General features: G+C 40.7%; 1 protein-coding gene across 4 annotated transcripts in view; it reads left to right on the top strand.

Moving 5' to 3' along the window:
- The window catches only part of ralgapa2 (Ral GTPase activating protein catalytic subunit alpha 2), a 462,100-nt gene that overhangs the window by 306,433 nt on the left and 140,994 nt on the right, over positions 1-14,673 (top strand). For all 4 annotated transcript variants that reach the window (XM_033026192.1, XM_033026194.1, XM_033026193.1 and 1 more), the window contains 2 exons: positions 12,830-12,901; positions 14,059-14,182. In XM_033026192.1, the coding sequence (XP_032882083.1) occupies positions 12,830-12,901; positions 14,059-14,182 (196 nt within the window). The remainder of the gene's footprint in view (positions 1-12,829; positions 12,902-14,058; positions 14,183-14,673) is intronic.

Raw genomic sequence — 14,673 nt, 5'->3', positions numbered from 1 at the left:
TTAAGAATAAGGGGTAGGCCATTTAGGACTGAGATGGGGGGAAAACCTTTTCACCTAGAGTTGTGAATCTGTGGAATTCTCTGCCACAGAAAGCAGTGGAGGCCAATTCACTGGATGTTTTCAAGAGGGAGTTAAATTTAGCTCTTCGGGCTAAAGGAATCAAGGGACATGTGGGGAAAAGCAAGAACGGGGTACTGATTTTAGATGATCAGCCATAACCATTTTGAATGGCGGTGCTGGCTCGAAGGGCCGAATGGCTTACCCCTGCACCTATTTTTCTGTGTTTCTATGGAAAATATGTCAAACAAGGACTCATTCAGAATGCTGGCAGTCCCAGGCCGAATTGATGATACTGTAAGTATCAGGAAATTCAGGATTATTAAAACAAATGGCGAATCCTGAAGAAGGGTCTCGACCCGAAACGTAACACATTCCTTCTCTGCAGAGATGCTGCCTGAGTTACTCCAGCTTTTTGTGTCTATCTGCAAATCCTGAATTAACTGGTCTTGTTACTGCAATTTCATAGCTGATCATTGGTGAACTCCATGAGCAATCCAGCAACAGAGCAAAACTTGCTGAATTCCTCAGTATTTAGAGTGCGGAAGATGCCCTCTGAATCTGTGCCAGTTATATCTGGCACAGGAACAGCAAGCATGTTGATTTCAATGGAAGGGGACAGCTGTGTGGAAGAAGGGCAAATATGATGTAAATTATTATTTTTTTAATTAATTGCATGTGTTGTCATTTGTTTAATTACATAACTTAAGTTTTCTTATGTGGTTTAATTTTCTCTTTTATATTAATTGATTGCTTCTGAGTGTTCTTTGGCATCATTGATAGCTAGCCAAAGCGTGGTGCAGCTTTGTTAGCTGTCAAAACTGTTTCATCATCTTGACACCTTGGACCAGGACTTCATCCACAAGTTAACATTGGTGGGTCCTGAGACGACCAGTCCATGTTTTTTCCATGTGCTAGGATAAAAGCCAAAACCCATTGTTCACTGCTGAATATAGGGAACCCCACTTTATTCTCCTCTGAAGCGAGAAGGAAAACTGTAATGTAAATAATACACAGAGGTTGTTTTCATCATTTAAAAAAAAAAATGTGCTAAGACAATTTAGAAATGTTCGTGTTTATATTAGCTCTCTCTCACTAAAGGAGCTTTGTGAAGGACTTGATTACAGATGAAGAATTTAAAGATTGTACCACAATTTGTTGGCATGTTTTACATCTGGTCGGATTGTTTCTACCACAAAACCTGCACCAATAATAGAAAGCTGCTCATTGAAACTTTTACATAATACACCCACGCTGACTCAAATATGATGTACACTACCGATTCCCTAAATCTCCAGCTGTTGGGAAACAGGCATGCCATCCTGTTCAAATCCCTATGCTTGAGGAAAATTGTACGATACGATAGAACTTTATTTATCCCGGGAGGGAAATTACTCTTCCAACAGTCAAAAAACCACAAAACACTCAAAACAGAAAATATATGGAAGATGAAATTAAACTGACGAGTGGAAAAGCTTGGGGGATGTACAAAGATTGGGGGGGGGGGGGGGAGTCAGTCACAGTCTACCCCACGACAGAAGGGGGAGGAGTTGTAAAGACTCACAGAGTGGTGAGTCTGTGGAATTCTCTGCCTCAGAGGGCGGTGGAGCCAGGTTCTCTGGATGCTTTCAAGAGAGAGCTAGATAGGGCTCTTAAAAATAGCGGAGTCAGGGGATATGGGGAGAAGGCAGGAACAGGGTACTGATTGGGGATGATCAGCCATTGAATGGCGGTGCTGGCTCGAAGGGCCGAATGGCCTACTCCTGCACCTATTGTCTATTGTCTATTGACAGCCGCAGAGAAGAAGGATCTCGTGTGGCCTTCTGTCCTGCATCTGAAATTTGTGATTGCTACCATAAGCTGCAGAAATGGAATTTGGAAAATGAAAAGACATTTGTTTCAGCAATGTGGATGTTCTAGTTTTGTTCATTTAGTATGTAGCAAAATACATACCAGTATATCACATGCTCATCGAATTCAGGAATAAGTGTTAAGAAAGGAGTATACTCATGTTGTCAAATTAGCTCAGAGGTTTGATTGCCATTAAAAGTAATTGGTACATTTAGAACTCCCCTTTCTTCTCCAGTGTTAACGTGACAGGATAAATAAAATGGCCGCTGCATTTTTGAAGTAAATTTATGGAAAATCTATTCGTATTTATATATAAATTTTGAACTCTAAAAACCATTAGCGAGGGTATGTGAAAAGTAGGCGTTTGCATTTTCACCTCTTGTTTGACTCTTTTGCTTCTTTGTTCAGCATCACATTTTAAAAAACAGATCAAAATCCCTCAAAGTCTGCTCTAAACAGTGTTAATTTTGCTGCATATAGTTTCCTCTGGCACAAACCTACCACAGATTGCAATTCTCCTTGTTCTGTCCATATTGTGCAACTTTCTTCCAGGTGTGGCATCTCATTACAATAAACAAATCACCCTTTTATGCTGAGAGCTATGTATAAATGTACTGCTTATATGTTTTAACCATATTCTGTGCAATTGAAAATCGGAACAGATTTTCAAATGTAATGTTTTAAATTAGGCAGGGTAGCACAGCGGTGCAGCATGCTGGGTTCTATCTGGACCATGGGTCTATGTACAATTTCCGTGTTCTCTCCATAACCACCTCGGTTTCTCACCGGAGCTCTGGTTTCCTTCCACATCCATGGAAGAATAGAAGAATAGAATTGCCAGGAAATATCATGGGGTCAAAGTAGTAAGTGGTGGTCAGAGAGGTAGATAGGGAGGGGGAATGGTCCAAGAACTGATTTTGATACAGTGGGCTGCATGTGCTCCTTTAACATGTTGGAAAATATGGGAAATGCAGCCCATGTGAGGGAAATCTTGGTAATTGAGTTGTATTGTTTTAAATGAAAACCTCATCACATTCGCCAAGCTGATATATGGTGCATTAGCTACGGTTCCACAGACCGATGTGCTAAGCTTTGCATCCTACAGTGGAAGTGAGACATGAAATTGGTTTGGAATCTGCTTGCTTCTTTCTGCTTTTCAATGGTCAATAGTGCTTTACTATCTCATGTGTAGAAGCACAGTGAAATTCTTATTTTGCATGTTGTTCAGTAAAGTATCTCCATACCTAAGCACAATCCCTGATTAGCAAAGTGTACAGAAATAAACCACTGAGAGTGCGTGCAAGAGGTACCAGGTTTTGGCGCCATTTTTCAAAATAGAGTCCATGCTCCAGATCTTGTGAGCGGTGCCCGATCCAGGCAAGCCCCAGGCTATTGCAGGGTCTCAAACCATCATCTTCCTTGGACCTCTGGATCGTCCAGCAAACTCTCGGTCCCTCTCCTCACCTGTCAACTTTTGTGCCCTGGTGGGAGCCTGCTGCAGCTGACCTTAAGGGCGGGTTGGCCAGACCCCATTTCCCTCTCCTACTGGCCTTGCTCCTTGCATCCATCATTATCGGCTCCCTTCTCTCTGCTCCCTGGTCTTTGTGCGACCTGCTAGATCTCGTGTGTCTGGCCACACGGCCCACCAGGTCTCGTACCTTCACCGGTGCATCACCAAATGTTGTGCCTTTTGCATCTACTGTGTTCATCCATAAACAATATTCCAAGGCCGCTATTTATGCCTTTTAGTGTGAAGTAAATGATGGTGACAGGAATGAATGGTAAAAAAAAAGATTAATTTACAAATTATTGAAATTTCAGGTCTGGTTATTTATTTAATCTCTTCAAACAAAATGTGCAATATTTTGAGCATTTTGTTTCCAGTTCTCCCTCATAAAATGTATTAGATGAGCTGAAATTAAGGGATAAATTTCAGGTCTTTGCTTTAAGATTAGTGAATGCAATAATAGCACAACTGCAAGGTTAAATACAAGATAAATCTTTTCAGGGACTCTACGTACCTGTAATCCAATCCTTGGCCATCTGTTGTTTTGTGTACAATATGTTCAGGTTTAGTTTTCCGTTTGCCTCAGTTAATTAAAAAAAAAATTTAAGTGACTTGCACTGCGTTGGAGGAAGTTAGTTATACAAGGAGTTTTATATTCATTTTTCAGGTGGTGGGTACGTGGGCAATGCTACCTTTTGCTGCCTATCCTGAAATGAGAAGGCCGTTGGCATATTTGTTAATTCTTTCTCCAAATAATTCCTGCTAGCACAGTCGAAGGATGTTTTAATGAAGGTTATATCCCTTAGCATAAGGCCATGTATTTTTGCCGTTAATTTTTCGTTACAAACTGGTAGTTCACATTCCAGTGTTAGGTGTTATTAGATATCGACAATAACAGCAAACATTCACTTGGCATCTCCTAAAATAGCAAAGCATCTGAAAGCAATTAACAGGTGTGATATAAATTCAGAAACAGGCAAACCAGAAACAGTTCCTCAGACCCAACTTGTCCATGCCAACCAAGATGCCCAATCTATGCTGGTGCTACCCATCCACCTTTCCATATCCCTCTAAACCTTAAACGGAAACAAACAAAAATGGAGTGAAAGAGTAAATGTTGAGAAAGTAAAAGAGGCAGAGAAACCTGAAGGCACTTCCAACACTTAAGACTATGACACCCAAAACCATGCTGCTACTGAACTAAATTTAAGAATATTCTAAACGGCAGAATTTTAATAGTGCAGGTATTCCCAAGGATTGTGGAGTTAAAGCCCTGTCCCACTGTACGAGTTCATTCAAGAGTTCCCCCGAGTTTGCCTTGATTCGAACTCGGAGATTTACGGTAATGGCCGCTCGCAGGTACTCGGGGCTCTCGTGGACATTTTTCAACATGTTGAAAAATCTTCACGGGTCTTCCCGAGCTTACCGCGTTTCCCCGAGTACCGGCCGTTAGCGTTACGAGCCGCTAAGAGACGTCCCCGAGCTCCGACGTACCCGCTACGTTCATTCTACGTGCTTTCCACGAGTTTGATTTTTTTTTTAAACTCGGGAGAGCTCTTGAATGAACTCGTACAGTGGGACTGGGCTTTTAGAGGCAGTTACTAAGATAGATAAGGTTGACTAAGGAGAGAATTAAAAAAAACACGATGAACATTTTAAAGTTAGAACATTGCTCCAGAGCTTGTGATAAGGGCTGAATAACTCTGAGTTGGGGCAGGCAGCGAAGCTTTGGATGATTTAGGTCAGAGTTATGGTCGAAGAGGTGCGTCAATGTTGCGTTCGAAGAGGTGCTAAAGGTACTATCGTGTATGAAAGTAGACAAATCTCCAGGGCCTGATCACATATATCTGAGGGCATGTGGGAAACTAGAGAGGAGATTGCAGGAGCCTGGTTGAAATTTACAAGTCGTCTTAACATAGAAACATAGAAAATAGGTGCAGGAGGAGGCCATTCGGCCCTTCAAGCCAGCACCGCCATTCATTGTGATCATAGCTGATCGTCTATCAGACGTCTACCAGACTGATTCCTGGGATGGCAGGACTTTCATATGAAGAAAGACTGGATAGACTCGGTTTGTACTCGCTAGAATTTAGAAGATTGAGGGGGGATCTTATAGAAACTTACAAAATTCTTAAGAGGTTGGACAGGCTAGATGCAGGAAGATTGTTCCTGATGTTGGGGAAGTCCAGAACAAGGGGTCACAGTTTAAGGATAAGGGGGAAATCTTTTAGGACCGAGATGAGGAAAACATTTTTCACACAGAGAGTGGTGAATCTGTGGAATTCTCTGCCACAGAAGGTAGTTGAGGCCAGTTCATTGGCTATATTTAGGAGGGAGTTAGATGTGGCCCTTGTGGTTAAAGGGATCAGGGGGTATGGAGAGAAGGCAGGTACAGGATACTGAGTTGGATGATCAGCCATGATCATATTGAATGGCGGTGCAGGCTCGAAGGGCCGAATGGCAACCTCCTGCACCTATTTTCTATGTTTCTAATAACCCGTGCCTGGCTTCTCCCCATATCCCTTGATTCCACTAGCCCTTAGAGCTCTATCTAACTCTCTCTTAAATCCATCCAGTGACTTGGCCTCCACTGCCCTCTGTGGCAGGGAATCCCATAAATTCACAACTCTCTGGGTGACAAAGTTCTTTCTCACCTCAGTCTTAAATGACCTCCCCTTTATTCTAAGACTGTGGCCCCTGGTTCTGGCCTTGCCCAACATTGGGAACATTTTTCCTGCATCTAGCTTGTCCAGTCCTTGTATAATTTTATATGCAGGATACAGGAGAGATGCTGGAAGACTGGAGAGTGGCAAATATTGTGCCTCTGTTCAAAAAGGCCTGCAGTAAAAATGCTGGGAACTTTCGGCCAGTGGTTTAACAACTGTAGTTGGAAAGTTACTAGAGAGAATTCCGAGGGATAGGATATACATGCATTTAGATGGACAACGGCGGATTAGGGAAAGTCAGCATAGTTTTGAACATGGGAGGTCGTGTCTCCCAAATCTGAGTTTTTTGAAGACTTGACCAAAAAGGTCGATGAGGGCAGAGCTGTCGATGTTTATATGGATTACAGCAAAGCATTTGACATGGTTCAGCATGGTAGGCTGTTCAGGAATGTTACATCACATTAGGATTCAAGGAGAGATAGCTGAATGGATAGAAAATTTGCTTTGTAGAAGGAAGTAGAGGGTGATGATGGAAGGTTCTTCTCGGACTGGAGGCCTGTGACCAGTGGTGTGCCTCAGGGTTCGGTGCTGGGCCCGTTACGCTTGTCATCTATATTAATGATTTAGATGAGAACATACATGATAAGATTAGCACGATGCTGATGATACAAAAGTGGGTGGTTTTGCAGACAGTGAAGGTGATTGGGAAAAATTGCAGCAGGGTCTTGATGGATTGGTCTAATGGGCTGATGGATGGTTGATGGAATTTAATACAGAGAAATGTGAGGTGTTGCATTTTGGAAGTCTAACATGGGCAGGACCTACACAATGAGTGGTCGGGCTCTGGGGAGTGTTGTAGAGCTGAGGGGTCTACAGTGCCCTCCATAATGTTTGGGGCATAAGACCCATCCTTTATTTATTTGCCTCTACTCCACAATTTGAGATTTGTAATAGAAAAAATCACGTGGTTAAAGTGCACATTGTCAGATGTTATTAAAGGCCATTTTTATACATTTTGGTTTCACCATGTAGAAATTTCAGCTGTGTTTATAAATAGTCTCCCCATTTCAGGGCACCATAATGTTTGGGACACATGGCTTCACAGGCATTTGTAATTACTCAGGTGTGTTTAATTGCCTCCTTATTGCAGGTATAAGAGAGCTCTTAGCACCCAGTCTTTCCTCCAGTCTTTCCATCACCTTTGGAAACTTTTATTGCTGTTTATCAACATGAGGACCAAAGTTGTGCCAATGAAAGTCAAGGAAGCCATTATGAGACAGAGAAACAAGAATAAAACTGCTAGAGACATCAGCCAAACCTTAGGCTTCCCAAAATCAACTGTTTTGAACATCATTAAGAACAAAGAGAGTACTGGTGAGCTTACTAATCGCAAAGGGACTGGCAGGCCAAGGAAGATCACCACAGCTGATGACAGATGAATTCTCTCTATAATAAAGAAAAATCTCCAAACACCTGTCATACAGATCAGAAACACTCTTCAGGATTCAAAGCCTTGTACCACGGTACATGTTCATTCCAAGAGCTCTCCCGAGTTTGCCCTGATTTGAACTCGGAGATTTACGGTAATGGCCACTCGTCGGTACTTGGGGCTCTCGTGGATATTTTTCAACATGTTGAAAAATCTTCACGAGTCTTCCCGTGCTTACCTGCCGTTAGCGAGTCTTCCCGAGAACCTGCCGTTAGCGTTACGAGCGTGAAGCGACGTCCCCGAGCTCCGACGTACCCGCCACGTTCATTCTCCGTGCTTACCACGAGTTTGATTTTTTTTTTAACTCGGGAGAGCTCTTGGAATGAACTCGTACCGTGGGACAGGACTATCAGGTGTGGATTTGTCCATGCTCACTGTCCGCAGAAGACTTCATGAACAGAAATACAGAGGCTACACAGCAAGATGAAAACCACTGGTTTGCTGTAAAAATAGAATGGGCAGGTTACCGTTTGCCAAGAAGTACTCAAAGGAGCAACCACAGTTCTGGAAAAAGGTCTTGTGGACAGATGAGACAAAGATTAACTTATTAACACCACAGTCACATCTGTACACCACAGTCACATCTGCACACCACAGTCACATCTGTGGAGTCTTTTAATTTCCTGGGAACCATCATCTCCAAGGACCTTAAGTGGGGGGCTACCATCGACACTACAGTAAAAAAAGCACAACAGAGGATGTACTTCCTACGGCAGCTGAGGAAGCACAATCTGCCACAGGCAATGATGGTCCAATTCTACACGACCATCGTAGAGTCTGTTCTGGTTTAGCTCAGCCACCAAGCACGACACCTGGAGGCTGCAGCGAATCGTCTGATCAGCAGAGAAGGTTATTGGCTGCAACCTTCCCTCCATTGATGAATTGTACACTGCAAGGGCCAGGATGTGAGTGGGTAAGATCATCTCTGACCCCTCTCACCCTGGCCACAAACTCTTTGAATCACTTCCCTCTGGAAGGCGACTCCGGATTGTCAAAGCTGCCACAGCCAGACATAAAAACAGTTTTTATCCACGAGTAGTTGCTCTACTCAACAGCCAAAAATCTGTAGCCTCCCTTTGATCTGGTATTTTGTTGGTTCACATGCTTGATCAATGGTGTTTTATCATTAATGTTTTATTATTATTAATGTTTAGTGTTTTTTGAGTCATTCGTAACTGTCACTGTATGTCATGTTGTTACTTGTGGGCGGAGCACCAAGGCAAATTCCTTGTATGTGAATACTTGGCCAATAAACTTACTTACTTATATCAGAGTGATGCAAGAGCAAAGTATGGAGGAGAGAAGGAACTGCCCAAGATCCAAAGCATACCACCTCATCTGTGAAACACGGTGGTGGGGGTGTTATGGCCTGGACATGTATGGCTGCTGAAGGTACTGGCGAACTTATCTTCATTGAGGATACAACGCTGATGGTAGTAGCATAATGAATTCAGAAGTGTAAGGACACATCCAATCTACTCAAGTTCAAACAAATGCCTCAAAACTCATTGGCTGGCGGTTCATTATACAGCAAGACAATAATCCCAAACATACTGCTACAGCAACAAAGGAGTTTTTCAAAGCTAAAAAATGGTAAATTCTTCAGAGGCCAAGTTAATCACCCAAATGAGCATGCTTTTTGTATGCTGAAGAGAAAACTAAAGTGGACTAGCCCCCAAAACAAGCATAAGCTAAAGATGGCTGCAATACAGGCCTGGCAGAGCATCACCAGAGAAGACACCCAGCAACTGGTGATGTCCATGAATCGCAGACTTGCAGGCAAAGGATATGCAACAAAATACTAAACATGACCACTTTCATTTACATGACATTGCTGTGTCTCAAACATTATGATGCCCTGAAATGGGGGACTGTGTATAAACACTGCTGTAATTTCTACATGGTGAAACCAAAATGTATAAAAATGGCTTTTATTAAAATCTGACAATGTGCACGTTCACCACATGTGATTTTTATTCTATTACAAATCTCAAATTGTGTAGTACACAGAGGCAAATAAATAAATGATGGGTCTTTGTCCCAAACATGATGGAGGGCACTGTAGCATTGCAGGTGCAAGGTTCCTTGAAGGTGGAGTTGCAGATCGATAGGGTGTTTTGAAGTTGGAAGATAATGTTGCAGTTGTATAAGACATTGGTGAGGGCACATTTAGAGTATTGTGTTCAGTTCTCAACCCCATGTATAGGCTCGGAGGGCCGAATGGCCTACTCCTGCATCTATTTTTCTATGTTTCTATGAAAGATGTTGTCAAGCTAGAAGGGGTACAGAGAAGATTTACGAACATGTTGCCAGGACTAGAGGGTCCGACCTATGGGGAGATATTGAATAGGGACTCTATTTCTTGGAACGCAGGAGGATGAGGGGTGATCTCTATAGAGGTGTATATAATCATGTGAGGAATGGATCTGGTAGACGGACAGAATCTCTTGCCCAGAGTAGGGGAATCGAGAACCAGAGGTTTAAGGCGAAGGGGAAAAGATTTAATAGGAAATCTGAGAGGTCACTTTGTCACACTGGGTGGGTGTATGGAACAAACTGCCAGAGGAGGTAGTTGAGGCAGGGACTATCACAACATTTAAGAAACAGTTAGACAAGTACATTGATAGGACAGGTTTGGAGGGATATGGACCAAATGCGGGCAGCTGAGACGTTGGCCAGTGTGAACAAGTTGGGCCGAAGGGTCTTGTTTCCACGCTCTATCACACTATAGCACTGTGAAACTTAAGGAGAGTTGAAGAAGCAAGATTGACCAGGAAGATGTTGAAATATATTCTAGAGAAGGCAAAGTTATGGGTGAGTGTTTCAGTGGTAGACATGCAGAAGCGGACAATGTTACGGAGAGAGAATTAGGCAGCCTTATGGAGAGTACGGAATTGTCACCATGAGTGCTAAGCAACTAAAGGTCTTGTTCAATTTCAGATGGTTGCCAGGGTGAAGATTTGTAGTCGGTGATTAGGAAATTGAGTTAGCAGCAGGGCCTGAAAAATAATGGCTTTGGTCTTCCCAATAATTTATTGGAGGAAATTGTAAACTCTTATTCATCACTCTTGGCAATATGGAAATGCCAGAGGCAAATGTAAATACAAACCCTTAAAACTGATGCATAAAATATAATTTCACCATATGTGCTATTTAGTTAGCACCAGGCAATAGATGAAAAAAGTAGCTTTATAATTAATACATTTCCTTGAGCCAAATTATAATCTGTACGACAAAAACAAAATCTTCGAGATTGCTGCAAGTGGTTACAGCCATGTTTGCAATTAGTATGAATTAAAGAAGGAAGTAGGTTTACAAATACAATGAAGGAATAACTGAGCCATGAGAATTAACTAATAGCTGCCAATGCAGAGAATAGTCCTTCACTTGGCCTTGTGCACTGTTTATGGGTTTCTGTTCATGATTGCTGTCGCTTGACTGGTTAAAATTGTCCTCTGCAGAGGATAATATGCAGCCTTACAGGGTGGTACAGTGGCACAGCGGTAGAGTTGCAGCCTTACAGCGCCAAAGACCCGAGTTTGATCCTGACTAAGGGTGCTGTCTGTACGAAGTTTGTATGTTCTCTCTGTGATCACTTGAGTTTCCACTGGGTGCTCCAGTTTCCTCCCACACTCCAAAGACATACAGGTTTGTAGGTTAATTGACTTTGGTTAAATTGTAAATTGTGTAGTATAGTGTTAGTGTATGGGGTGATCACTGGACTCTGGGTCAAGGGGCCTGTTTCTACGCTGTATCTCTAAAGTATTTCAATATCTTAAAGCTCAAAAGATATATTGTAGTGCAAAAGTAATCTCTGCATCCATTTTATGTTGACTGGCATGCCTGACTTGGACAATAAATATTGTGTTTCATTGTTTTATGATTGTTTAATTAATGAGGATTTTTATTTTTTTCCCTTTGGAAACAATTAAGCAAATAGGCTCATCAAGAATTTCAATTGGTATCAGTTGATAATCAGTTCTAATTTCAAATATATATAATGTTTGAATTGAATGTCCTCAAATAGTAAAATATTGATTTCTAAAAATCATGCCGCAAGTTTTCAACGTTTATTATTTAAGATTTTTCAACAAAGGTCAAAAATTTTTTTTATCCTCAATGATTGCACAAGATTTTTTAAAAATTGGTTTGTAGATTACTTGGGTAACATTATCATTCGAAGGTTTATTAAATTTTGAATTACAATTTTGCAATTAACTGATGTCTGTGTTGAATAATTTGCTTTTGAGCTCATTAGCACATCACTTTTTTGCCTGTTATAATGAGCAGTTGGGAAAACTTCAGGTTTAGAAGCTGAGAGCTCTAGTTCAAGAGTTTCAGAATTAGCAACACTTTCAGAGATTTAAAAAGTACAAACAAAACATTAAAATCCAATTTCCCTTCTGTTTTTGTCGACTTATTAAATAACATATTGTGAAAGACCAGACCTAATGATACCTGTTGTTCTTCAGGGATTTGAAGCACAAAATGCTAACAATTCACCAGAAGTCTCATACCGATGTATTATGTGACAACAGAGAAGGGGTGAAGATCCGGTTGTCAGGAAATAGATTCATCTGATTTCAAAATTAATTCCATGTTAATAGGATTCAGTTTTCATTGGAGCTATGTACACAGTGATAGCTATTACAAATAAGCACACATTTGCAATACCTAACTAACATAATCAGTTCTTCCCAGATTATGAGCAGAAAACTTCAACATTATCTGTTTCATTCTTTGCTTGACAGTATAAAACTGCCCAAAATATCAACTCATAAAATTAGCTGACATTGAGTTGTAAGTTTTAATCTTAACTGAACATGCAATCAAATCAGTCAAGTGGAGGTGTTTACAAGATCACAAGATGGATTCCAACAAAAGAGTTACCACTCACTTAATACAGATATGTGCTAGAAAAATCATTGGCTATGCCCAGACCAAAAGCCTGAAATTCCATTCTTAAATCTCTTGGCTTCTCTCCCTCTCTCTTGCACTTGCTTTTAGACTACCTAGCCAAAAGAAGCAGCATCCTCTACCCTTTTATTTATAGTGTGACAGCGTGGATGCTGTTTATGTTTTCTGAATTTGTAAAGTGTTGTAAGGGTACAGATATTCATGCAAACGTCTTTAAAATCATTTGTTTCATTGTATCGCATGAATTTTGAATTGTCGGTGTGATTTTTCTAAATTATTAATGTTTGTTGGAGAAAATAATTTACTTTTTAATTCTTGCTTAAATTTGTCTTTTATTTCAAGGAATAGTTTCCATCTCCTGAAGAAAAACTCAAAGCTACTAAGGGAACTAAAATATTTGGATTCAAGGCAGTGGTAAGTATATAATCATAATTTTATGTGAACATTGTGAAGTTGTGTTGTCTGGCTTAGCCAGCACTTCAACCTGTTAAAGAAAATGGATATTTCAGAATGTCCTCGATCGAGTCATAGGGTCATATAGCACAAAACAGATCCCTCAGCCCACCGTGTCCATGCCGTCTGCAGTTGTACAGGGCCCTAGTGAGACCACACCGGGAGTATGGGGGCAGTTCTGGTCTCCAAATTTGAGGAAGGACATTCTTGCTATTGAGGGAGTGCAGCGTAGGTTCACGAGGTTGATTCCCAGGATGGCGGGACTGTCATAAGTTGACAGAATGGAGTGGCTGGGCTTATATACTCTGGAATTTAGATGGATTTAGAAGGATCCCAACCCAACCTGACAGAGCTTGAGAGGATCTGCAGAGAAGAATGGGAGAAATTACCCAAATACAGGTGTGCCAAGGTTGTAGCTTCATACCCAAGAAGACTTGAGGCTGTAATCACTGCCAAAGGTGCCTCAACAAAGTACTGAGTAAAGGGTCTGAATACTTATGTGATAGTTCAGTTATTTCTTTTTAATTACTTTGCAAACATTTGTAAACACCAGTTTTCCCTTTTTTATTATGGGGTATTGGGTGTAGATTGATGATAAAAATGAATGTAATCAATTTTAGAATAAGGCTGTAACGTAACAAAATGTGGAAAAAGTGAAGGGGACTGAATACTTTCTGAATGCACTGTACTTTTCCTGCAGCTCTTCTGCCAATTTTGCCATTCATTAACATTTATATTTCTTTATTGTGTACATTTTTATCTATTTATGTGTGTCGGTGCTTAATTCTTTGTCCTCTCCAATCCATACATTAAACCTAATTATAATGTGGTATGTTCCAAAACAGTTTGATCTATCCATCAATATTGTTAATACACCAGACATTAACCACAAAAATATTCCTGATTGCACTTGAAGAAACAGCTTTCCTTTTGCATCATGCATTTCAGTTTTCAGAAGAGGATCAAATAAAATGTAACATTTCCATATTAGTACATTTAAATGAATCTATGTTAATATGCATAGAAACAAACTAATGAGTTAAAAGAATGTGTTGTTCCTCATGATTTATTTACATGATAATTTGGTGCAAAACTGGTATAAATTTATATTTTTCAAGTCGGGAAACCCATAAAATTGCAGTGTTTTACATCATGGAAGGACAGGAAGACAAGTGCTCAATTCTTACAAACACTGGAGGAAGCCAAGCCTATGAAAATTTTGTCTCTGGGCTAGGCTGGGAGGTATCGTATGTTTCTTCCTAAACTTTATTGGAAAATCTTCATAACAGTACTATTTTATTTTGTTTCTGTTACTTCAGTGAATCGCTAATTGTTTGATGTATTGTGTTGAAATAGATTGACTATTCAAAATAACTTTTGAAACATTTACAATTTTTGTTTATTTATTGAACTCCATCAAATATATAATGTAATTAATCTATTTTATAACTTCAATATCCAGAAATATTTTTTTGTGTATGTGAGAATAATGTAGTTGCTGGAAGCAAGGCTATAGACAATAGGTGCAGGAGTAGGCCAATCGGCCCTTCGAGCCAGCACCGCCATTCAATGTGATCATGGCTGATCATCCCCAATCATTACCCCGTTCCTGCCTTCTCCGCATATCCCCTGACTCCGCTTATCTTATATGTTTCAATGAGATTCCCTCTCATCCTTCTAAACTCCGAGGTGTAGATATCCTCTCATCCTTCTAAACTCCATAGCTACACTGT

This window comes from Amblyraja radiata, chromosome 8, assembly GCF_010909765.2.
Source record: "Amblyraja radiata isolate CabotCenter1 chromosome 8, sAmbRad1.1.pri, whole genome shotgun sequence".
Classification (NCBI taxonomy): Eukaryota; Metazoa; Chordata; class Chondrichthyes; order Rajiformes; family Rajidae; genus Amblyraja; species Amblyraja radiata.
The sequence above is the reverse complement of the archived record's forward strand: the minus strand, read 5'-3'. Positions and strand labels throughout refer to the sequence as shown.